At 39.2% G+C, this 23,747-nt stretch overlaps 2 protein-coding genes across 7 annotated transcripts in view; one reads left to right on the top strand and one right to left on the bottom strand.

Annotated features, from left to right (window-relative positions):
* GNB4 (G protein subunit beta 4) overlaps positions 1-8,663 on the top strand; it is a 55,696-nt gene extending 47,033 nt beyond the window's left edge. Inside the window, exons 9-10 of the mRNA XM_020980746.2 lie at positions 1,852-2,068; positions 3,910-8,663. Coding sequence (XP_020836405.1) covers positions 1,852-2,068; positions 3,910-4,016 — 324 coding nt within the window. The 3' untranslated portion in view covers positions 4,017-8,663. The remainder of the gene's footprint in view (positions 1-1,851; positions 2,069-3,909) is intronic.
* A 799-nt stretch (positions 8,664-9,462) lies between these two features.
* MFN1 (mitofusin 1) overlaps positions 9,463-23,747 on the bottom strand; it is a 38,754-nt gene continuing 24,469 nt past the window's right edge. For all 6 annotated transcript variants that reach the window (XM_020980731.2, XM_020980729.2, XM_020980728.2 and 3 more), the window contains 9 exons: positions 22,478-22,599; positions 21,463-21,589; positions 21,257-21,361; positions 20,411-20,513; positions 19,884-20,113; positions 18,783-18,935; positions 14,321-14,517; positions 12,470-12,604; positions 9,463-11,469 (listed from right to left, as the gene is read on the bottom strand). In XM_020980731.2, coding sequence (XP_020836390.1) covers positions 11,400-11,469; positions 12,470-12,604; positions 14,321-14,517; positions 18,783-18,935; positions 19,884-20,113; positions 20,411-20,513; positions 21,257-21,361; positions 21,463-21,589; positions 22,478-22,599 — 1,242 coding nt within the window. In that variant the 3' untranslated portion in view covers positions 9,463-11,399. The remainder of the gene's footprint in view (positions 11,470-12,469; positions 12,605-14,320; positions 14,518-18,782; positions 18,936-19,883; positions 20,114-20,410; positions 20,514-21,256; positions 21,362-21,462; positions 21,590-22,477; positions 22,600-23,747) is intronic.

Genomic DNA, 23,747 nt, shown 5'->3' with positions numbered 1-23,747 from the left:
CCAGCACTTGCAGTAACATTGTTAATCCTGCAACAATAATAAGATGACATTGATAAGAAAAGGCATGCTGTCTTTAAGACAGTTTGTACTACACATAAAAAGTTCAGGTTTTGGTAGTAAACATGGAGGAAAATACGAAGTTTTTTTGATGTTCAAACGTTTATGTATCCAAATATATGATTACTAGAAGGAACCTAGAAAAGTACTAGTCAAAGAAAATTATTAAAGGGACATTTTCAGATGATTCTGCAAAGACTCATAAGAATTGAGGTAGAATGAAGTGAACAAAACCAGAAAAATTTATATAGTAACCACAATATTGTAATAACAAACATCTTTGAAAGCTCTTTAAGAACCTGATCCTAGGGGCAGTTAGGTGGCGCAGTGGATAGAGCACCGGCCCTGAAGTCAGGAGGACCTGAGTTCAAGTGCGGCCTCAGACCAAACACTTGACACATACTAGCTGTGTGACTCTGGGCAAGGCACTTAACTGTAATTGCCTGAAAAAAAAAAAGAAAGAAAGAAAAGAACCTGATCCTTGTTACCAACCAAAATTCTAGAGGTTCAATGATGAAGCACGCTACCCATTTCCTAACAGAAGTGATAGATTCAAAGTGCAGAATGTGATATGTTTTTGGACACGTGCTATGTGGAAATTTGTTTTGTTTGATTCTGCATATTATTTTTGCAAGGATTACCCCCATCTCCTTTTCCCCTTCAGGAATTAGGGAGTGGAGAGAGAGAGAGAGAGAGAGAGAGAGAGAGAGAGAGAGAGAGAGAGAGAGAGAGAATAAATTTTTGTTAATTGGAAAAAAAAAAGATTATCTAGAAATGTTAGCCTGTCTTCTTGACACCTAAAAAGCATATAAAGTATTGTGCTTTAAATCAAACTAAACATTCATTTTTGTTTCATAAGATTAAATCTTGAGCTTGTTTTTAGTATTATCCCTAGCAAGTAGATAATTTTCATTAGACTATTTGGTATTTTTAATATGAAACAGCAGATTCTCAAATTATTCTCAAACTAAAGTGTGCTCTCATATCCAGGTCTGCATATGGCACTTTAAAGGTAAGTAGCCTAGTGCAGTAACCATTATGGGCTCATAAAAACCATCTCCTGGGGAAAGAATCGAAGATGCCTTTCTTTCCAGTTTATTTAGAAAGCCCTACCCTTTATTTTCTTCCTTCTCTTTGCTGTTATCTTATTCATATGTGAATAAATGAAGTCTGCTGCTTATAAATACTCTATTCCATTAAATCTCTTTATGGCAGAGAGGCAGGAGGAACCAATTATAAAAGAGATTTGTTTTGTTAATGTCTAAATTTTTATCAAAATCTGACAAACTTTTCAAGGTGTATTAATAATGAGAACTTATACAGTAGTAAGTAGGTGAGTTGCAGATACTGGCCACTTTCACCTGGAAACAAAAAAAAAATACTGTTGAAATACTTTTGAATCCAGGCCTAATACTCTCCTTTAGCTTTCATCTCTGACCATCATTAATTAACTTTATAAATATCCAAGCATTATTTGGTTTCCCTTTCTAAAAAGCAGCAGGGTTACATTGAAGCAGTATAACATCTATTCATTTCTGGGAATTGATAGCCAACCCTAATCACATACAAAATCGGATTCACCTCTTTTGTCATCTGCCCTGAGGGGGGTGCTTTGCATTTGCTTTTGTTAGAGCTTTATGGTTGTTTTCTATGATAACTTTTTGAGGCCTTTCTGTAGGTCTATGAATTTAAGATTTTAAAATATTTATCTTGAATTTCTCGGATTGAAGTGTTTAATAAAAGCTGTGAGATTTCTCCTTCTCCCTAATAATTATTTCTGGATTCTCTTTTCAGTTCTTTCCTAATGGGCATGCTTTTGCCACTGGCTCTGATGATGCCACTTGCCGCCTCTTTGACCTTCGTGCAGACCAAGAGTTGATGATGTATTCTCATGATAATATCATCTGTGGAATCACTTCTGTCGCCTTCTCAAAAAGTGGGCGCCTCTTGCTAGCTGGTTACGATGATTTTAACTGTAACGTATGGGACACGTTGAAAGGAGAACGTGCAGGTTAGTACATATTTTCAGAGTAAGTTTTCCTTGTCTGTGAGTAAATGGGTTGGATAAGATACATCAACTTCTAAAATTCTTTCCAACTTTAAATGTACATCCTGTAATCTTTTTATCCCCAGTACTTTGCATAGGGCTGTGCACATGGTAGGTGTTTAATAAATTTTGAATTGAATTGAATGATGGGGCCTTAAGTGTAACCCTGATGAGGTGGTCTTTTTTGCCAAAACATGTCCCTTTCCACGTCCTCTTGATCCCATCCCCTCCTGTCTCCTCCAAGCACTTTGTCTTGGGTCTTCTTCACAAGTATCTTAGTGATCTCACCAACTCTCGTGGGGTCAGTTATCTCTGTGCAGGTGATTCCAAGATCTGTATACCCAGCCCTGATCTCTCCTGAGTTCTATAATCCCACGTCACCAATTGCCTGTTGGACATCTTAAACACTTTGTCCAGAACTGTTCATTACCTTTACCCCCCTCTCCCAAACCTTCCCATTTCTCCAACTTTCCAGTTACCCTCCTCCCACTCAGCCAGGCTCAAAACCTCAGTACCATCTTTCAACTGTTACTACCCCCTCTTCATTCCACATGTCCAGCGTGTTGTCACAGACAGCATTCTAATCCAGGCTCTCGTCCCCTCTCACCTGAGCTATTATAATAACCTACCCAAGCTCCCTTCATCAGGTTTCACTTCACTCTGCCCCGCCTCATTATTTGCCAGGGGTTTTCTTAAAGCACAGATCTTCTCATGAGAATTGAATACAAAATCTTCTCTTTGACATTCTGACAACTCCCCTGCCTGGCTCCTTCCACTCTTGCCTTGCCTTCACATAGTCCACAGTCCAGTTCTACTGATCTACTTTCTGTTCCATCTCTTGACTCCATGCCAAAGATGCTCTCCTCTCTCACCTTTGCCTGCTGGCTTCCTTCAAATCTCAGCTCGTCCTGCCTTCTGCAGGGCTTCCCTGTCCCAGGGATCTAGATGGGTGACAGAGAGAGCATTGGCATGGACTTCCAAGGAGGGGGAGGGTGCTTCGAGATGGTGACAGAGGCTCCTTAAGTATCTGTGGGGAGCCCAGAGCCTCCTGACCTGACCCCTCCTTCAGGCCACAGGTGTAAGAGAAAGACCTAGAAGAAGAGGGGAGACCCAAGGTGAGGGGCCAAGGTGGCAGAGCCCCAAGGGGAAAGATGACAATATGGGCAAAAGTAGCAGAGGACAGGAGCTTCTGCGGGGGGAGAGTCTCAATTTAGGGATGAGAGAAACAACGTAGGAATCTCTCCCAGGACAGGGAGGGACAGAATTTACTTCTCAAGTGCTTGCTGTGGCTCGGGCCCTGTGCTGATTGCTGGGAATACAAAGAGAAGCAAAAACAGTCCCTTCCACTCTGATGGAGGAAGACAGCCAAGTATGGCGGATTAAACTGACCTAGGGGTTCTCGTTAGTGTCCTGGTAGGAAGGTTTCATGGTGTTTGCCAGGATCCAGGAGGAGGGTCGATGGAGTAGCATCCAAGAAAGATGTGAAAGAGCAAAGGAAGCCCTGGGCATCTCCTACTTCTGTGGCTTCCAGCAGGGCAGGGCCCATGATGCTCCCATCAGTGTTTGATTATTCATACCAAAAGGGAAGGACTTTTTCCATTTATGGTTTGTTTTTGTTCACAAGGTAGTAGATACTATTGCAGTAAATTTGCAGGGCTGTCATATTATTTTTATGGAAATGATATGTAATACTTTTTTATGATGGAGATCTGTTGAAATTCTCCATATTTTGAATGAAGCTCATTTCAGTTTTAAGCTTTTTTAGGTACAACTTCTAATTCTTTTTCCTTTCCTTATTCTTTTAGGTGTCCTTGCTGGCCATGACAACCGTGTCAGCTGTCTAGGTGTTACTGATGATGGCATGGCTGTAGCAACAGGATCTTGGGACAGTTTTCTTAGAATCTGGAATTAACTGGGTTGTCATATGTTTTACATTCTCCGTTGAGATCTGGAGAGATCAATGCTGCAGCCTGTAGCTGTGAAATAACATTTCTACCTTGTATTTGCAGGTGAAGTTTGGTTTTTTTTCTAGTCACTATTACACACACACACACACACACACACACGCACGCTTTCTGTAAACTAGAAGAAAATAAAGTGAAGAAGGCGGGGGGAGGGGGGACCAATGTATAAAATCATGGTGACAGGAAAGTAAATACAGACCCAGTTTTGTTTCGGGAAATTTGGTTAGCTTGATCTGAGGAATTTCTGCTTGTGCTCAAAGTCTGCTAATTCTATATTTTCCTGGTATGAAACAGAATGCACACACTATTGCAGCCTCTCCTGTAACATTTGTCTGTCTGTAAAATATGTTTGTGTTTTTTTAAAAGAACTACATTTATAGCTTTGCATCTTTCTGAAATGTCATATTTCTGAGTGTTTTGGAGGATGAATCAAATGATAGCTTTGAAGAAGTTAGGGTCTTTATGAAATTGCTCTATATGGGAAGTGATGCCATGTCTTTGATATGTGGTTGTGCCTATATGTGGGTGCTTTGGAAGGATGATCTCCTTTTATCTGGTGAAATGGGTCCAGTGATTCCATTCTGTTACCTAGAGCCTTACTTCTTCAGCCCCTTCCTCTTAAACATTGAGGATAATATTTTTCCCCTTGTGGTTTCGGGTGCATCCTTTAACACCAATGGACATTATTCCCCAGAATTAATTACATGCCCACATTCATTTGGGACAGATGAACTATGTAGAATCCTGGAAGAAGTGCTCTCTACAGTTGCCAAATAGCCATTTTCTTTTCTAGGACTATACAGGAAATTTTAGAATTGACTCCATGTTCAAAGAGTAGGTAGCAGACAAATGGCCAACAAAGAATTCTTTGCACATACTTCAAGGCATTCAGTGATACAATGACACTATGAGTGACATGTCCCACTGTGAACTTAGAGAATTGAATTTCATTACACTGAGTTTTTAGGATATTTGGAAATTTTTCAGGTTGGATTTTTTTTTTTTGGTTCTTTGCCTCAGAGATTAAGAATGAGTTGTTTTCCTGTAAACCTGAGTATATATGCCTGTTTTATGCATGGTTAATGTAGTAAGATAGCACTATGTTTTGAACGAAGAGCATTATCCCTTGTCTATAGGTCAGTAACCTTATTTAAAACCATGTTTCTACGAATTTTATGACCTTTTAATTTAAAATTTAGCTTGGTAAAAATGGCCTGTGCCTTCACATTTTAGTAGATGCCAGTGGTCTGTTAAATTGAAACATTAGTTTCAATTAGTTATTTTGTTTAAATATTCCCTTTAGTGCCAAGTGTACATTTCTTAAACTATTTTGCTAATAAAAGATTGCATCTAAGCCAAGGAACCTTAAGGAAACCAATCTCAGTACTGAGTTTGAAGTATGCTCATGTAATGGTTAAATTTCCTTACCAGAGTAATTTTATTTTACTAGCATTGGATATACCACAAAAACTGGACTACAAGGATCAGTAGTCTTTCGGGAAAAAAAATGTGCTTTCCATCTTGGATTCCCCTTAAAGTCATTTAATTGGTGATGTTGCATTAAGTGTTGGGAAATATCCTGTTGAGTCATTTTTGTGAACTTAAGAGCCCAAGATTCTATAAGTGTGCTAGACCACAGATTATTGCTGAGACCAACATGAAATTGTGATAACTTGTCACTCCTAATGTCAGCACTTCCAAACTGTGCCTGTAAGTCTGTCTTGTTTACAAATAGTTAAAGTGTGCCAACCACAGTGAATTCAGTATCAGTTCTATATCACATGCTAGAAAGAGAATATACTTAAGGCCAATTAGGGAGGTATAGGACCAAAATTATTCTATACTGTCACTTATAAGAACTCCTACATTTTCCTTTTTGTGTGATGACTTTCATGCTGTATTAATTATATAATGTCTATGTGTATCTTCATAAAGAGCAGCTCTTTGAGGCCAGGCGGAATGTGGATTTTAAAGGTGCATACAGTAACTCTGGAGAAAAAATGTCATTTAGTTTGTCATTATGAAAAATGGCTAAAAAGCATTTCTCCTGACGAAACGTCCTTACAAACAAATGAGAGAAGCTGCATGCCAATAGCCATAATTGCTTTGGCACTTGGACAAGCCACAAGTGTTAGTTATAAAGTCACCAACAGATTTTTCCTTAAGTGTTTCCTTTAATGTCTAAACAATTGAGTAGACCAGTTTAAAATTACTCTGATGATTTGAGTGATTAACAGATATTTGAAAAGTTTATGCATGTGATTGATGTCAAAAAGTCATCTTTGTGCTGTGTTAAGTGACTGCCAGTTGTGTCTGAGGCTGTGTTTCAGTAAATCTAAAGAAGATAGGCTGTCAGTTCCCTTGTTTCTAAGCACTGAATAGCAGAACTTGCCAGGTGCTAAATTTATCTGCAGATTGGGAGTCCAGCATGGTTGCCCACCACTTATTTCTGTTAGTATTCCTAAAATCAGCAGGAAGGGTACACACGGGAAATCTGTTGTAGATCTTTAAATTTGTCAAAAATCAAAACGGTGCCATTAGAATTCTACTTACAATTTGTATCAAAAATAGCAATTTCTGGGGCAGCTAGGTGGTGCAGTGACTAGAGCACTGGCCCTGGAGTCAGGAGGACCCGAGTTCAAATATGACCTCAGACCAAACACTTGACACTAGCTGTGTGACCCTGGACAAGTCACTTAACCCCAATTGCCTAAACCCCCCCCCCAAAAGAAATAGCAATTTCTGATGCCTGTTAGTGGAAATAACAATTTTCCCCAATCCTAAAATCTATTCAGCTGTTTCTTACTGTACCTTATCAATGATTGACTTTTGAGCATAGCGCACTTTATACTTCTAGCATAATGAGGTTCCTAAAAATCTTTTTAAAGAAGTTGCCTTTATTTCTTCCATCTCCAAGAGATTTCACTGGAGCTGTTTAGCAAAGGGCTCAGGTGACCTGGCCTGGTAATTTGTCATATGAAGATAAATTTGTCTACATAGCTTTCCAGAATGGTTGGGTTATGAGCAGCCGGCAACATCTGCTGCCTCCAGAAGAGCTGCTCCATCCATGATGATAGGAGGAATTTAAGATGGTGTCACTTTCATCATTGGTAGTCATGGAATATTGTGCCACAGTAACACAAAATAAACTTGACTTGCTTCCTTGTGATGTTTGAAAGGAACGCTTTCTGCTTTTTGATTGTGTGTCTCATGGTTAAGTTTCAAATATTCTGTATGCTCAAAATTCATCTTTACATGAATTGGAAGGAAATGGATTGAGTTATCCCCCAAATGGGACTAAAAAAAACCAGTGAAGTTGTAAGCCTGATTCTGGTGGATTATGAAGGGTTTCTTTCTAGAATTTTCCTGACAGATGTTTTAGAAGACTGAGTGTAAGCATGAATGGTACAAGAGTAATGTCTGAAACTTATATTTCTAACATCCCATTAAGATAAATAAAATCATGGAGTTAGCAAAGCCTTCTGTCAGTTTGGATTAGCAATGCTGTATGAACTTAGCAGATCCTATAATACATTATAACCTTTAAAATTCAATAAATGTACCACTTGTCCCATTGTGACATCATGTTTTATGTTTATAAGAAAAGCATGAAAAACATTCCATTATTATTTTTCTCCCTTTATTCAAAGGACAGTCGATGCCACTAGATTTTAGTGCTATACTTTAAAATGCTGGTTAGAATAGGTATGAATTAGTGAAAACAAATGCATTTTCTGCTGTGTTCTATAGCAGAATGACTGATTTTAAGATCGCATTTCATGTATAAATTAAGCAAGCATGGGCTGGTGGTGCATCTTGTATTCAGTAATCTGGCATGCATGCTGGTAAAATTTCTTCCTACACTTTGGAGGCACCACAGGCCTTTTTATCCAGTTGCTGGTTATGTAAAATACATGCAGAATGTTAATGCAGTGTTGTAATGGTAAAAATGTGTAAAGTGTTACTAATTGATATAACTGATAACAGATTAAATGTGCCTGACAAAATCTTGTACCACACACAGTATGTTAGGTTTTTGACTAATATGGACTTCAGTGGAATAGTCTTTAGATATTTCAAGCCTTTGTTTTACTTACACAATGGTGCTCTATTCTGTGTTTTTTCTCCTTTCAGAGAGGCATTCGAACACTTGTATTACATTATTACATCCAAAGGAGTCCAAATGTAATTGGTTTTTAAAAATTTTTGTTTTGCAGTCACTGTATAATAGTCAAATTTCCAATATAGTTCTTCTCATCTTAGAATATTTGTTTTACACACTCTGCTGACTTGGACCAGATAAGTCAGTAAATATTACAAAAGATGAATCGATTTCACACTGCCTTTGGAGTGTGTCTGTATCCAGATAAAGTCTTAACAGCTTTAATTTAAGCTAATAAAAACCAGGGACTTGTGCCGTGCATTCTCCAATAGTGCTTTTGCATCAATGACTTCCCTGTGAAATGGTCACTTGCTATGAACTTCTGTTTATAGCTTTTTCCAATGGATTTGATCTTTGTATTTGTACAGTGGCTCAGTGAAACATGTTGCCATGAGTTGATATTGTAACCAATAAACAAGTGCTTTTAACCAGACTCTTTGTAGCAGAGATATTTCCCCCCCCCCCAACAGCTTCCTATATAGCCAAAACAATAGTAACTGACAATCGTCCTACTTGATAGGGCCATAGTGTATTGTTCTTTCACCTGAAGTATACACTTTAGCATCTAAAGGGCGGAACCATTGCCTCTGTACAACCTGGGCAGTCTTGAGAGCTAACATTTCCCAAGAGTGGATTAAGCTGGATGAATATTTGAAGAATTTCTGTCTTCTAGCTTATTTTTTGTAATTTTTAGAAAAGACAGTACACCACATGAGTAACAGTGAATACAGGAGTCATTTAACTTGCCTAGAGATGGGACACCCATCTTCTTTCTAGGCAAAGAAAGGAGGTGAAGGTTAAGAGACCCTTTCTAGTAAAGTAGTTAAATGTGGTATTTAGACTTGTTTTAAGTATACCCCACCTCCCCTAAATTAGCAACTGCTTCAATCAAAATGCATGGTAGCTCTATGTTGTTGAAGGCTCAAATGTAATCCGTGTTCAATTAATTGCTACTCAGTAAGTCTGAGTATTACCAATCAGGCTTGACTGCCATACAGGTTAGTTAACTCTGCCATATGCCAGAGTCCTTTTTCCAAAAGTACTCTTCAAAACTAAGCCATGTCGCACTAAGTGGCAGGAGGTCAGAGACCTTGCCAAGATCACCATGAGGAAAGAAGCAAAACTACGCAAGGGGAAAAGGTGAACACGTTCTCTCCAAGATGAATGGTCTTCCCAAGAGGCTTGTTGTACCTCTTACAAATGTGGTGCTAATATAAACATTCTCTATATCATCAGGCAAACAATGGGTATAGCTTTATTTTTCCCCTGGAGATCTGAACAGCTATAAAATAACTATGTTTGTAAAAAGTTTAGGATTATACAAAGTTTATAAATGATCTTGCAAACATAGAAAATAAACATCAAGTATCTTGTAAAAGTCTAAACCACATTAATACTAAAATCACATAATTTCTGTGCAAGTCGTAGGCTTGGGTTGGCTTTGGGGGAGGGGGGGACCAAGGAGGCTGGTTTTGGTTTCTTAAGCCATCTTTCCTATTTCCAACATGCATACAACAGATGTCCAAACAATCAGGTAGCAAGTCTTTATTCCAAAGTACTGAAGGAAACTGATGACTGCTGTACTAGTCAGATTGATGCAACCAAGCCACTGCATGTTCACATGCATATAGGGAGCTGGCTCATATAGGGGCCACTTTGTGGCCCGGTATAAATTCTAATCCAAGGCCACCCAGTGTTGCCACTTTTCCCATTCTTCCTCGTGGGCCCTGTCAGAGTTATTAGCAGTCTTAATAACTTTTCATTCAATTCTGTACCTGAATATTTTATCCTGTTAAACATTTAATTTGCATAAAAATATATATAAATAATTTGAAAGGCTTTTAATGGCCCAAAACAATGCTATTTATTCTTTAAAAATACAGGCACACCTACCGGCCCGGAGAAGGTCGAATAATAAATAGCATTCAGAAGCCTTAAAGGCACAAAAAGGGAAGCAGTGAATGAATCACCCCCCCAAAATTACTATTTACAGTAAAATGTTCTCAACAGAAAACTGCTCAGGCAGCCCAGGGAAAGAGCTCAGCTCTGGTAACCTAAAATAAGGGAGTCTGAAATTCTGTTCTTTCCCCAGTAAAATGTCAAACCTGGCCAATACATTCTCCCCTACCCCCACCCCCCCCCAAGAGAGCAACAGAATTTTTCTTCATTCCTATATTAACTGTCAACCCCATTTTGGATATGAAAGCAAACTGGATGATTGACCATATACTCAGGCACATGAAAACCTTGGGTAAGGTGAAACACAAACCACTCCAACTTCTGTCCAAGCTGGCACATTCACACAGGGTCAAATGAAAAGGACACTGGGCAACCCAACTTAGCCAATGTTCCACATGAAACCACATGAAACACAGGCAAGCACTCCCTTCTTGTTTTTGTACATGAAAGTATTCCTGACACTTTGGATTCTAACTGCTCTATATGGCTGAACTATTTTTAATCAATCTGACACTTTCAACTTCATTTCAGGAGTTTCACAGATGGTGTTCCTTTTCGCTTGGGAAAGGATTATTACCCACAAATCCTGTTTTAAGTGAATGACAATTTGATGACAAGGCCCAATTAAGTAGTTGTAATGGGCAAGTTAAAAATTTATGAATGTGTTAACAACAATGACGTTATCTGCATAAATGATAACACTTTAAGAAATCCTCTTCTTGGCTAATAGATAAATGAGTATTTTAAAAAAATAAAAGGCCAGTTATTCTCAATAAAAGAGGACACAGAAAAAGTTACTCTGGAAAAAATGGGGCTATAATGGGCTTTCTAATTCCTGGATGCCAGGAAGCAGAGTTTTTCAGAATGAAATAAAACCCTATCTAGAAGCTCAAAAGCCCATCCCCCAGCCACAGGTCTCACAATTAGTTGTATCTCCCTTCACAAATTCATTATTTTAAATCACAAAAGATTTGGTTCTTTACCCTCCCCCTCCCCCATTACAACTAAGGATACAAACATACCATGTAACCACTGTTAAGAAACAAACACCTCAAGAGAGTTCACTGCCAGAATCTAAACCCAGATTCGCAATTTTCAATGAGCACAGTCAATATAATTCATATTTTGAGTCATTTTTCATGTAAATCAACACAAGAGTCAAAGTCCTGCTTCTCCTCTGGGGCCACCAGAGCCATCTGCTGAGATTCTTCTATTTGCTTGGATGGAGAAACTGCCTCGTAAAATTCTCCAGGTCATTTTCAAGTCGAATTGCTTTATTTCTGTTTTTAAAAGTACACAAAAGGTTATCAAAAACTAGCATATGGATTCATGAAAATGCATTCCATCCAATAATTTAGAAAAAAATTCTGCTATTGCTAAAGTTCTTGCCACTTAGAAGAGATTCAACAGTTAGCAAACCCTTTCAGAGTATTTCATTATACTAAAATGTAGCTGCTCTGCAGGTAGACAAAATACATTTCTGGCTACTTGTGACTGCCATCAGAATGAAGTATGGCATGTTTCAAAGTCTTGCATACAAGGCTATTGAAATGATGGCCTAATTCAGTGTGCAACCACTAACAATTCTAATTGTGGGATTTCTCCAGTGGTTTCAAAGAGATAAATGTGATATATTTGACATCTGAGTAACAGAATCACAGCTTTACCCTTCAAGATCATACAGAATCAAAGTTCGTTTCCGCCTGTCTGGGAAATCATCTGTGTACATACTTAACCCCAATCAGAAAACAATGTACACAACCATAACAATTTTCCTTATAAACAATGTCCTCAAGTGTACTCTAAGTGTACGTGTGGGTTTATCAGGTACACACAAACAGCTGGATTACAAAGGAAGGCTTCACTCAGCACTAGACTCCGATGTGACATTTTAATCCTGCTACAATCTTAAGAAACAGCTCATTTTTAATACTGCTGGAAACACTTCCTACTTCTATTAGTTTTATCATCCTGTTCAAGGGCCCAGAATATAAGACCACAGAAAACTGCTTTTAACTGCCTAGGCAAAATAGCGAGCTAAGAAGATACTTTATTCTACATATTGATAACATCACTAACAACCTTTTTTCCTACTGATAAAATAACTTCTCACCCCAACTCTGATAGCAGCATAGAAAATTAAATATTGTACCACCAATTAGCTAGTGAATGTCAACATAACCCTCCTACTGAAACAACTAAGAGGCCTTCTGCATTAAAATCAGCATATAAATTAATACATTAATTAAATTAAATGAAACTTTTTCCTACAACTCATACCTTAAAAGTTTTGAATTGTTTTGTATTTTCTCCAACTGGTCTATTTCTTTGGACAGCCTAGAAATTTCTTCTTCCAGCTGTTTCTGGGTAACATCAACTTGCTGACACAGACGAGCAAAAGTCGTAGCCATTTCCCTTTTAAAGAAAGATTAGGGAGAAAATACTTTAGATCAGCCTGCTTTACTTAGGGGATAGCACCAAAATGAGATTTTAAATTGTTAAAGACACCCAATCATGGAAAAATTATGAGATAAAGAAAAGACATTGAGTCAAGCCTTGAATGCACAAGCCAAACATCCCCCTCGCCTTATTTTTACGTTGCTTACAGATACTTGTAGCAACACTGTCTTAAAAACCAGTACTCTTCAATGCCACAAGATGGAGCAACATTCCTCTATCAAAGGCGACAGAGTTTAAAACTACGCGCGGCTTTGCAGAACGAACAACTTGGATTGTTCACTGCAAACAGGAAGAACAGAATCCTAGAACCACGCAGGTTAACACAAAAGATAGGCATGCGGTCCACAGGAAGCAGCACTCATTGACCCTGCAGTTAAGAAACCTGGCCTTCTCTGTCTCTGCTCTGACCCTGACTAGCTCTTTGGATTCACAGGGTCTGTAAAACGGAGATGATACCAAGTGTACACTACACGTCTCACAGGCGTTGGGGACCCGAAGGTATGACTAGCATGAGTTCCTTCTCTCCCGTTCCCAAGCAAAAGCCACCGTTGTTTGGTCAGGTCTTTGCCCTCCAGCCTGGTCCTGAGGGTGTGCTGCCTGCTCAGGTCTAAGTACCACTACCCAAAGACAAGCCAGCTCCTCCTTGTGGATTTCAGGTGTGAAGCTAACTCCCGCTCCGCCACACTGTCTGCTGATGACTTTACCTTCTTCAAAGAAAAGGGCCCCTCTCTATCACACTGATGTGCTCTAGCGTGGTTTCTGGAACTTACTTGTCAATTTGTCAAGTCAGAAGTGACTCAGGTCAGCTCAAGCCCCCAAGGAGGCTGTGACCCAACTTTCTTTTCACTGCAGCTAGCAAGTGTGATTGGTCAATGTTCTACCTCAGCTGAGTTCTGGGAACTCTACTTACACAAAAACATCAAATTCCTAACTGCCCTCACCCCCACCCCTAGGAGCCCTCTGACAGGGGAGATGGCTCCTGAATCCACTCACTCAATAAACACTAACAGGCTCCTACTATGCAGCAGGCACTATGCTAAGTGCTAGGAATACAGAGAGACAACAGACAGTCTCTGTCCTCAAGGAGCTTAGTCTAATACAAGGACTGGTTGCCTAAGCCCAATTTTTAGATACTACTGAGGACAAATACTCATACATCAACAATAAAATGGGAAACCAGGAGATGTGACCTCTGTTTTCTTCTCTGCCAATATTTCTTCTTTACCAATGCACAACTGCAGAACGCTGTTTCTGTAATCGAAGGACACACCAGAAAATCTTAACTGGAGGCATTTTCAACCGACATGGGTTTCACCTGGTCAGATGCTTCCTAAACCTCTCACTCATGGATGCTACGAAAGGGACACCGATGAGATCCTGGCAACATGACTCAGGACAATATGGTGAGAAAAAGACTCTTTTCACCTAGGAGTTGTTCAGGTTATGCTCCATGGAAGAAGTGGCATCAGACCTAAGCCTTGCTAAGAACAGAGAGTGCTTGTTTCAATGTGCTAGCCCTGGATTCGAATCCTGGTTCTGTCTGCCCTCAGTGACTTTGGGCATGTGCCTAAACTTGAGACACAGTTTCCTCATCTGTGAACTGCGGTGATGGCACTAGACCTTGAGGTGTCACCCCAATACTTTTACTAGAACACACACTTTGTGACTTACTGTTGTACTTGATGGCTGCAATTAGCACTGGTGAAGCTGACGATCATCTGCAGTTTTTCAGTTGCATAGTTCACAAACTGCTGCTTGAAGGCCTTCTCCTTTGCTCGAGTGGTCCAACTCAGCCGTTCATAGAGATACAGAGCTCCATACATACTGAGGGAAATTGTTATAAGTTTCCAGCCCACTGTTCTCCAAATCTGCAAGGGAAAACAATTATCCATTACTGTCAGCAGAGCTTGGAGCAAACAAAGGACAGAAATGGAGGTACTACATGGGGCCATTTTAATTGCATGGCTATCGCTGCAAATTCCACCAAGGTTTTTTAAAAAATCAATTAAAAAAAAAACAACTAGGGAATGTATAGGTGAAATCCAAGTCACTTCCCTCCGTGCATAAAGGACTAAGTCAGGGGAAGAGCCAAGGATAACTTCTCATTACACCCAGCCTGTCAGCTAACTGCTAAATTTAGAGGGCTACAAATATTTCACTGGGATCCTTTCTCCTCCATAGTCACCTATCCAATTCTGGAATCAGTGGTGACTTATATAGCAGCACAGAGAAACAGATTTTTTCCTTATGATTCCAAGATTACAGAAAGAATTACACATGCTATCATCTTTTTTATTTTTGGCTAGGCAATGGGGTTAAGTGACTTGCCCAGGGTCACACAGCTAGTAAGTGTTATGTGTCTGAGGCCGGATTTGAACTCGGTCCTCCTGAATCCAAGGCCAGTACTCTATCCACTGTGCCACCTAGCCGCCCCTACATGCTATCATATCGACAGAAGGACTGGGACACCTCTGAGGTCAGTGTTCCCACAAGCTCCCTGGCCTTCCTGGGAGCTAAGTCACCTGCCATCGTTTTCTGAGCCTTGGGTTCATCTGTCAAATGTACCAGATGAGTCCTTTCCAGCTCCAAATCCAGCTTTGCTCCTACTATACACAGTGTCTGTTATTTAGCTGTTTCCTCAGAGGTAATCGATCATGTTGATGGGTGCTCCAGGGCATGGCATCCTGGTAGGCACTAAAGAATGAAACTCTGAAGCTGCAAAGGGAAGCAATTCCAATGTGAAAAATGGCATCTGTGTGAAGAGACCAACACAGACGCACAGGCAACTCACCAAACAACTTAGATTTTCAAAACACGTAAAGAAGATGGGACGGAGGCCAGGGGACAGAGTGCGTCAGTCAAGAATACTAAAGCACGGAATGAGCTGAAGCTGGAGAGGGCAGCTAAAGATAATAAAGACAGCCTTAGCTTGGATGGGATAATGATAAAGAACAAAAGGGAGATGGTCCTATGGTATACTGCTTTTGTTTTTGCTACTAAGGAAAATGACCTTTGTAAAAGATAACATTTCTATAGTGCTTACTATGGGAGGTAGGTGCTATTGTGATTCTCATTTTCCAGTTGAGGAAATTGAGGCAAACAGAGGTGAAATGATTTGCCCAGGGTCACACAGCTACCAAGTGTCTGAACAGAACTAAAATGACTTAACAGGTAGATGACATCAAGAGAAGAACACCTAGTTCTCCTTGATAAATTCAAGTCACCTTCAAGAAAACAGGAACATGAAGGCACTACTGGTGGAGTTGTGAAATAAGCAATTTGGAACCATGTCCCCAAATTCATTAAACTGTAGATATCATTTGACCCAGCAATACCATTACTAGGCCTATACACCAAAGAGATTAAGAGAGAAAGAACCCACAGGTACAAAATGTTTATAGCAGCTCTTTTAGTAGTAGCAAAAAAAAAAAAACAAAAAACTGGAAACGAAGGAGGTGCCCATCACCTGAAGAATGGCTTCGCAAAGGACAGTACATGTACGTAATGGAATACTGTTGTGACATAGGAATAAGACTTTTTTTATTATGGCCAACATGGAAATTTGTTTTTGATTGTGCACATTTTACAAGACAGAGGTGGTGAGACAGAGAAAATTGATTTTAATTAAAAAAAAAGTTTAATCACTGAGCCCACACGAACTTGGTTTCTGAAAGAACTTAGATGTGACATCTAAGCATTATCAATGATATTTTGAAGATTGTTTTAGAGAAGTAATACAATACTACAGAAGTGCAAATGCTATAACTATAAAAGGATCATGGCTTTAGAAGCTATTATATTCAATATTCTCCTTTTATAGATGAGGAAACTGAGATTAAGTGACTTGCCCATGGGCACACAGCTCCTAAGTGTCTAAGCCAGGTCTTCCTGATACTAGGTCCAGTGTTCTACTGACCACATCACCAAGCTTCCAGGTCAGTAACAACAGCTTCAATTCCTGGGAATCATTAATGAGACTGGCAAACATCTAAAAGGGGAAACAGACTATAAAAAGCCAGCATGACTTCATCAAGACTAGGTCATGCCAGACTAACCTCACTCCCTTTTTTGACAGCACTACTAACTCAGAATGCTGAGGATAGAGTTTACCTAGATTTTAGCAAAGCTTTTTGATAAGGTTAATTCACATTTTTTTTAAAATAGGGTTTTTAAAGTGTTTTATCTGCCTTATCTCATTTGCTTCACCTAAGTATAAGTGGATATAAATATCATCTCATTTTACAGGACAGAGCATTGAGGCCAAGAAGTTAAATAATTTCTTCAGAACCCTACAACTACTGTGTCTGAGGTAGGATGGAAAATGAAATTTTCCTGACTCTCGGTCCTGCACCATTTATTTTTTCTTAACATTCACTTTTTCACTTCCATTTCCACATTTTCTCTCTCTCTCTAGCCTCTTCCCCATTCAATGAGAAGGCAATGGCAAAACATTTCCATGGTAATCATGTTGCCCCCACCAAAAAAAAAAAAAGTAGAAAATATACCCTTCACTTTACACTCAGAGTCCAATCAATTCTCCTTCTGGAGGTAGATAGCATTGTTCATTATGATCTCTCAGGAAGTGCTATGGATCACTACTGATCCGTTAACTCACACAATTCTTACAGAGAACATGGAAGGATATGATTCAGAAAGGTATTTGTTAACTATTCAATGTCAGTGTGGCAGAAGGTCTCCCGTGGAATGGTCCAGGAATCTATGCTTAGCCCTGGGATTTTAACAACATTTTTATCAATAAATTTGACAAAGACATAGAAACATGCTCATTAAATTTGCAAATGACATAAAGCCCCCAGGGATAGTTAACACGTTGTTATGACAGCATCAAATTCCAAAAATATCTTGATAGACTAAGGAGCATTGGGCTGAATCTAAGATGAAAATCAATAGGGATAAATACTTAAGTACAAAAACAAATGAAGTTTCACAATACAAGATGGGCAAGACATGGTTAGGCAGCACATTGTTCTGAAAAAGATCAGGGGTGGAAGGGAAAGGGGGGGGTTAATGGGTTCCAAGTTCAATGAGTCTGCAGTGTGATATGGCAACTCAAAGATACAGAAAATGAAGCTTATGGAATAAGGAATTAGTGGCCCAGTGGCCTCCACCCTCCTCAGAACTCATCTCAAGTACTAAGTTCTGTTTAAAGTTTTAAGGGATTTAAGAAGACTCAATTAACAAGCTGAAGAATGTTTAAGGAGGGACCCCAGGATGATGCAAGTCTAGATTTCATATTATATAAAGATCAATGGAAAGAAATGAAAATGTTTATTCTTGAGAACAATGGGGTGGGTGAGATGACAATGATGAGGGTGAAGAGTCATCACACAGAGAAGGGATGAGGCCTGTTTCTGCTCAGCCCTATTGGGCAGAAGCAGCAGTGAGTAGAAGAGACCAAGAAAACCTTCCTAAAGATAAGAGCATCCCCAAGGGGAAGGGGCTGCTGCTTGGGGGGACTCCCAATTCGTGGAGGTCTTCCTCCAAGCCAAGGCTGGTTGACCACTTGTTAGATATGTCAGAGCTAAAGATGCCTTTCACATATGGAGGGAACTTTTTGGCCAATGAAGTCTTTCCCAACTCTCAAATGTTGTGGTCCCGTGACAAAGGAGAACTCTTACAAGTATGTTGAGATGCAGTAAACATTCCCATATGCTAGAGATAATCACAGACAAGCTTCTAAATTTCACTGTTTCTCAAACAAAATTAAATTCATTTTCTCTCTCAAAATCTGACAGGCTGGAGTCTATTACTTCAACACACCTATGGGGTTTGGCACTACAAAAACCAAATTATCCAAGGTATTTTATTTTAAAAGCTCATTTCAAGCAAAATGTTGGGAAAACTCATGACTTTTCATATTGCTAACCAATATTCAATATTAAACAACTTGTTTCTAAATTGTATGAAAACTATCTGATACAGTGTGCATCTTTCATAAAGATTCTACTTATGATAAGGCTTACAGAATGCTATTGCAACTGTATATTTTTTAACCTACAAACTTCCAAATATTATTGCTGGGCCTGGAGTTAAGGACGCCCCTTTTCCTGGTCCTACAGGCACTCCTGTCAAAATGTCAGCTGTAGTTAAAAGACAGAATACTGTTACTTGCCACTCCTCCAACGACAATGATGCCCATAGAAGTCCTTGATGTTAAAGAAGCTAAGCCTGTTACAAGGGTCACCATCAGTTCTTCCTGAGACACACGATCTGGTGTTGTGGGATTAGGAGGAGCAGAGGGAGTAGAAGCGATAGATCGAGGCACCTGGCAATGTGGGAAAACAAACAGAACAAAATGGTTACTGCATTTACAAAACTATTAAATAATTGCACCCCTTCTGGTTCTCAAGGTGGCACAGCTGGGTAGATAGAGAACCCAAGACCTGTAGTTCTCTAAAAGCTGTTCAATTTTAGAAGGAAAAAACAGGTCCCCTTCATGAGTAGGTCGTGAAGTTCTGAATAAAATGAAAACAGAAGCATGGACGACAGTGCCAAACAATAAAAGGCCACCCATCCCCCCAGTCCCTCCCACCTTCAAAAAGCCAACTATGAAGAACTTGAGACATGAGCTATGAAGAGTCAGACTATATAGAGTCTAAACTCTTGTTTGGAACTGGGAGAGCCAGCAACGCAGCCTCCCTCCAGACTGCTCCTCCCTCTAAATGAGCTGAGTAGTTACATGTCCCCTGCAGATATGGAAAGGTGAAATGGAAAGAAAGACAAGCAGCCTTGTGTAATCAGGAGCAGTAATCATCTCACAGGAGACACTGCACTCACGGTGGTGCGAGATATCAATGGCTGTCTTTTATTCTGTGCCCTTGCTAGGTACTATCTCTCTGCAAGAAAAAGTGTCCAAACAGGCATGCCTTCTGCCTCTTTCCTCAGCACCTTTTAAGACTGTGGCACAGTCACAAAGACACAAGGTCCTCAAGAATTCAGGCAAATAAACACCAAGGGCCAAGGATGAGGTCAGTGCCCACAGTCGTAATTACTCCCATTCTGCAAGTCAAGGCAACATCCTCCCCCAAGATGTGTACCAGAGATTAAAATTCAGCTCTCTTAAAGATAGCTGTTGACTAGACACTGTTTGGCAATCAAATTGAGTAGCCACATTGAAAGGAACTGGTCCATGTGCTAAAGGTATGACAAATAAATCAGTGTTCCAGCTCTGATTTTTTAGTTTCTAGCAGAATTTTAACAAGTTTTACCTTACCTGTAAGATGGGCTCTGATAATCCTAAGAGAACCCTCTGGGCATTTGTAGGCCCCAAGAACCGGCTAACCAGGGATGACCACCCCAAGGAAAAACGAAACACAATATCTTCTTGAAAGTCCGAACACAGCTTGTGACAGTTCAGGTCATAGCTGAGATCAAATTTCTTACAAGGAATTAATACATGGAGCTTGTTCTGTATTCCAGCAGGAAGCAGTGGCTTCAAGTTTTCTAGAAAGTAAAAGAAAAACAAAACACTCCTTTCAAGTGTGAGCAGGCTTTGTGTGTATTTTTTTTAATTTTGACAATAAGTATACAGTAAAATTACATTTGTACTTAGAAGTATGGGAGAGAGCAGAAAAACTACCATAATGTATAAACTCTTAGCAACTAGTTTCATAGTTAGTAATATAACTTCCAAACTTAACAGAACACTCAAGGACAAGCACACAATTTGTAGCAAATGACAAAATAAATCCTACAAGTTTAAAAACAAAACTCTCCATCTCAGGACACCAAAAGCATTACCAATCATTTCCTGCTGCGACTGGTGCATTGAGGCATTGACTTCAGTGGAACAGCGATCGGCCAAATTTCTTCCCATACCATCTTCTATGTGCTTGTTCAGTTCCTATTGTGACATTTACATCATGACTTTTCACGATCTTAAAATTAAATTCCAGGTCTGGTATAAAACATTTTTGTAACATAAATCACTCGACTGTAAAATAAAAGCTAATAAAATTTTTTACTTAGATTAAAAATTGTTCCAATTTTCTCCATAGTTTCATAATCCAACCTTGTTTCACAGAGGTACCTAACATACACCCAGACACCCCCCGCCATAGACGCTCTCCTCTAAAATGATTTCTGCTGCTTTTCATCCCTGCTTACATGCTGCCAAGAAGTAAGACCATCTTCAAGGGGGAAAACCCCCCTTGCTTTAACTTCAATTAAATTAAGCAAACATTATGCACCTATGTGTAGGGCAGTGAGTTCAACTGAATGTGCTGACAGCCCTAAAACTGCAAATATATTAAAAGGAATAAAAATCCCAATTAATGTTTAAGCCAAGTTAGATATTGTATGGAAGAATGAACTCCATTCCACTGACCAGGGCAATGACAATTACAGTTGTAATTGGGTGGACTCTTTATGTCCTTTCTAATTACTAACTTGACAAATAGCTTCTACATTTGACAGAGAGAAATGAAGACTAAAAGCAAATAAAGGCTACGTGGAGGCTAACATGTGAAACTAGTCTTTCCTAAGAGCCTAGAAGATACCACACCACACAGTAAAGATTATATTCCAATAGTACAAAACAATAGAGAGAAATATCACTCAAAAGAACTGTGTGGCTATTCAACTTACAGTTTTGTACACTTTGAGCACACTTGGAGAAGGATGGAAGTCAGAACAAAACTCATCAACCAAAAGGGAGAGACGACAAATTTCATCCGTCATAGCACATGAAACCTGAAAGCATTAGAATGAGTCATTCAACTCAGAAACATCTTAAACATCACAGAAAACCTCCACTCCCAAAAGGAGACCCTCAAAACTATTCTTAAACATACCTTGTTCTCCACCTCTGCAGTAACCTCTTTGATCTTTTTCTTAACATCTTGTGTTAAAAGGTTCATCTGGTTTCTAATAAAGTCCAATCTGTCAGTCTGGTCCTCCCTCTCCTCCAAGGAATAAATCCTAAGGTAGCATTAAGGGAGAACAATATACATTCAAGGAAACAAAAGCAAAAGAGCTGGCCTAAATTTGCTCAAAAATGCATCAATGGTTTAAGGCATTACAAAAACTAACAGTTAACAATTTATGTTAGAAATAGGTTAGATTATGTTAGAAAGTTGAATGACTAAAATAAACCTAACTCAGTCACTGCTACTACTGCTACTACCAACATGCTAAGCTCCATAGATGCTAAGGTCACCCTCCTTTCTGATCTTCTGTAATGCCAGAAACCAAGGGGCCCTCCAATGTTGGGTGAATCTGCTGATTTATGACATAAACCATATTTTGTTTTCAAAGGAGCATTTGAGAAATTCACAAAGGGTAAAACAATCTGATTTACTGATCTAGGTCAAACAATAATTCTTTTTTACAAGTTGTTACAATAAAGCTCAAATTTCCTTAGTTTAATAATTCTATGGCATTATAAAATAACCTGAGAAAAATCAAAGTTTATACTTTCTGACTAAAAAAAATGATCCCTTCCCCTGAAATGGGCCTCTAAAGAAACTGTGACTGTCCTATGGGCAGGCCTGGTTCCTTTCATGTCTTTCTCTCCTATCCAGAATATAATCCAATACAGTATGCTACCAAAAATGTATTTTCTGCTTCACAAAAAATAGGAATCTCAGTAACAGTTGATTTTGTGTGCCCAAAACGTACGTTTGAGTCATGATTCCTTTGTAATATATATACATGATCATCCACAAAAAGGCACAAGGGGATACTTCGAAAATCAAAGACAGTTTTGGAATATGATATATTTGATTGTATTGTTACATTTTTGACCATGGAAATCTAAATGGTTACCACAAACTACCATTCTTTTATTGGAAGAAAGTGAATTCATACCTTTTTTCTGCGGCTGCCACGTTTATTGCATCCATTATGTCTTTCACAGTGTCTATTATCTGTTTAGCTCTGATAGTGTGCTGTTCAAACTTTGTTTTCACTGCTGACTGCGAGATACACTCCTGCGAGGGCCCAAGCCACAACACATCACTGTAATTCCATCCCAACGTGTTCAGGAATTTAAGACACAAAAGCTTGCTGTTGTCAAATTAACTCCACCCCCCAAAAAATAAAAACAATCAAATAAATAAAAGTACCAAATATCTGTAAACTCAAAACTTAAAAAGATTTTGAACAGCAAGCCTGGATCTTTGTGTATCTTTTCACAGTAATGTGCATTGTCAACTGCATAACATAAAGATTATAAAAAAAAAAAAGCAGGTAAATATGGACATATAAGGGGCTAAAAACTCCAACATAAAGAAGCACAGTAATTTCTGCCCTGTGGATTTCTTGTTACTGTGACCCTATTTAATCTCTTTAACCTGATGTGGTCCAATTTTATACATTAGCAGGAAGAGTAAAATCTTTCCTAATGGGGGAGAGGGTGGGGCGGGCTTCCTTCAATTTTGTTCATGACTCTACCCCTAGCTGTGTGAAAATGGCTAGAATCACAGAGTCACACCAAATGCAAATTTTGGAAACTTTTACAAAATTCCTGTAATTTTCGAAACTATGAATATAGATGTTTGATTTTAGACAGCTATAGTGCCATCATATGACTCCAATATGATTTACTCTCCTAAATCTAAGATCAAAACTAGTTGGTTTCATTTTACCTTTAACTCAATGTAGGGGTTACTATTAATAACCCTCATATTCAAACAGCTAAAATTTTATTATGTTTTCAAAACAATGCAAGAAACATCGCATTGGGCCAAATGGTCTGATATGAAGGTATGTTTTGCAGAAAAACACTGTCATCCTCTACGACACTGGCTTGGAACTGGTGGGAAGGTACTAAAGAGCCTTAGTTTTCATGAACGTAACTTCTTCGACATCAATTTTCTGCCTATACCACTTCCTGAGAGCTGCTGCTCAAATGAGCTCCCTGAGTACGTGGGAGATGAGGACTGAGAAGGACTGGGCTTGAAGGAGGCACTCTGCCTACCAATGAAGGTTGGCATCTTTTGTTAAACTTAAAAAAAAAAAAAAGCCCAAGGCTTCACTCTCAGTCTGAGGGAGCTTTGTAGGACACGGAGTTCAGTGACTTGGCCAGGGTCACTTACCCAGTATGTGTCAGAGGCAGGATTGGAAAGAAGGTCTTCTG

This window comes from Phascolarctos cinereus, unplaced genomic scaffold, assembly GCF_003287225.1.
Source record: "Phascolarctos cinereus isolate Bilbo 61053 unplaced genomic scaffold, phaCin_HiC Scaffold_7;HRSCAF=346, whole genome shotgun sequence".
Lineage (NCBI taxonomy): Eukaryota > Metazoa > Chordata > Mammalia > Diprotodontia > Phascolarctidae > Phascolarctos > Phascolarctos cinereus.
Note: the sequence above shows the minus strand (reverse complement) of the source record. Positions and strands in the feature narration are given on the sequence as shown.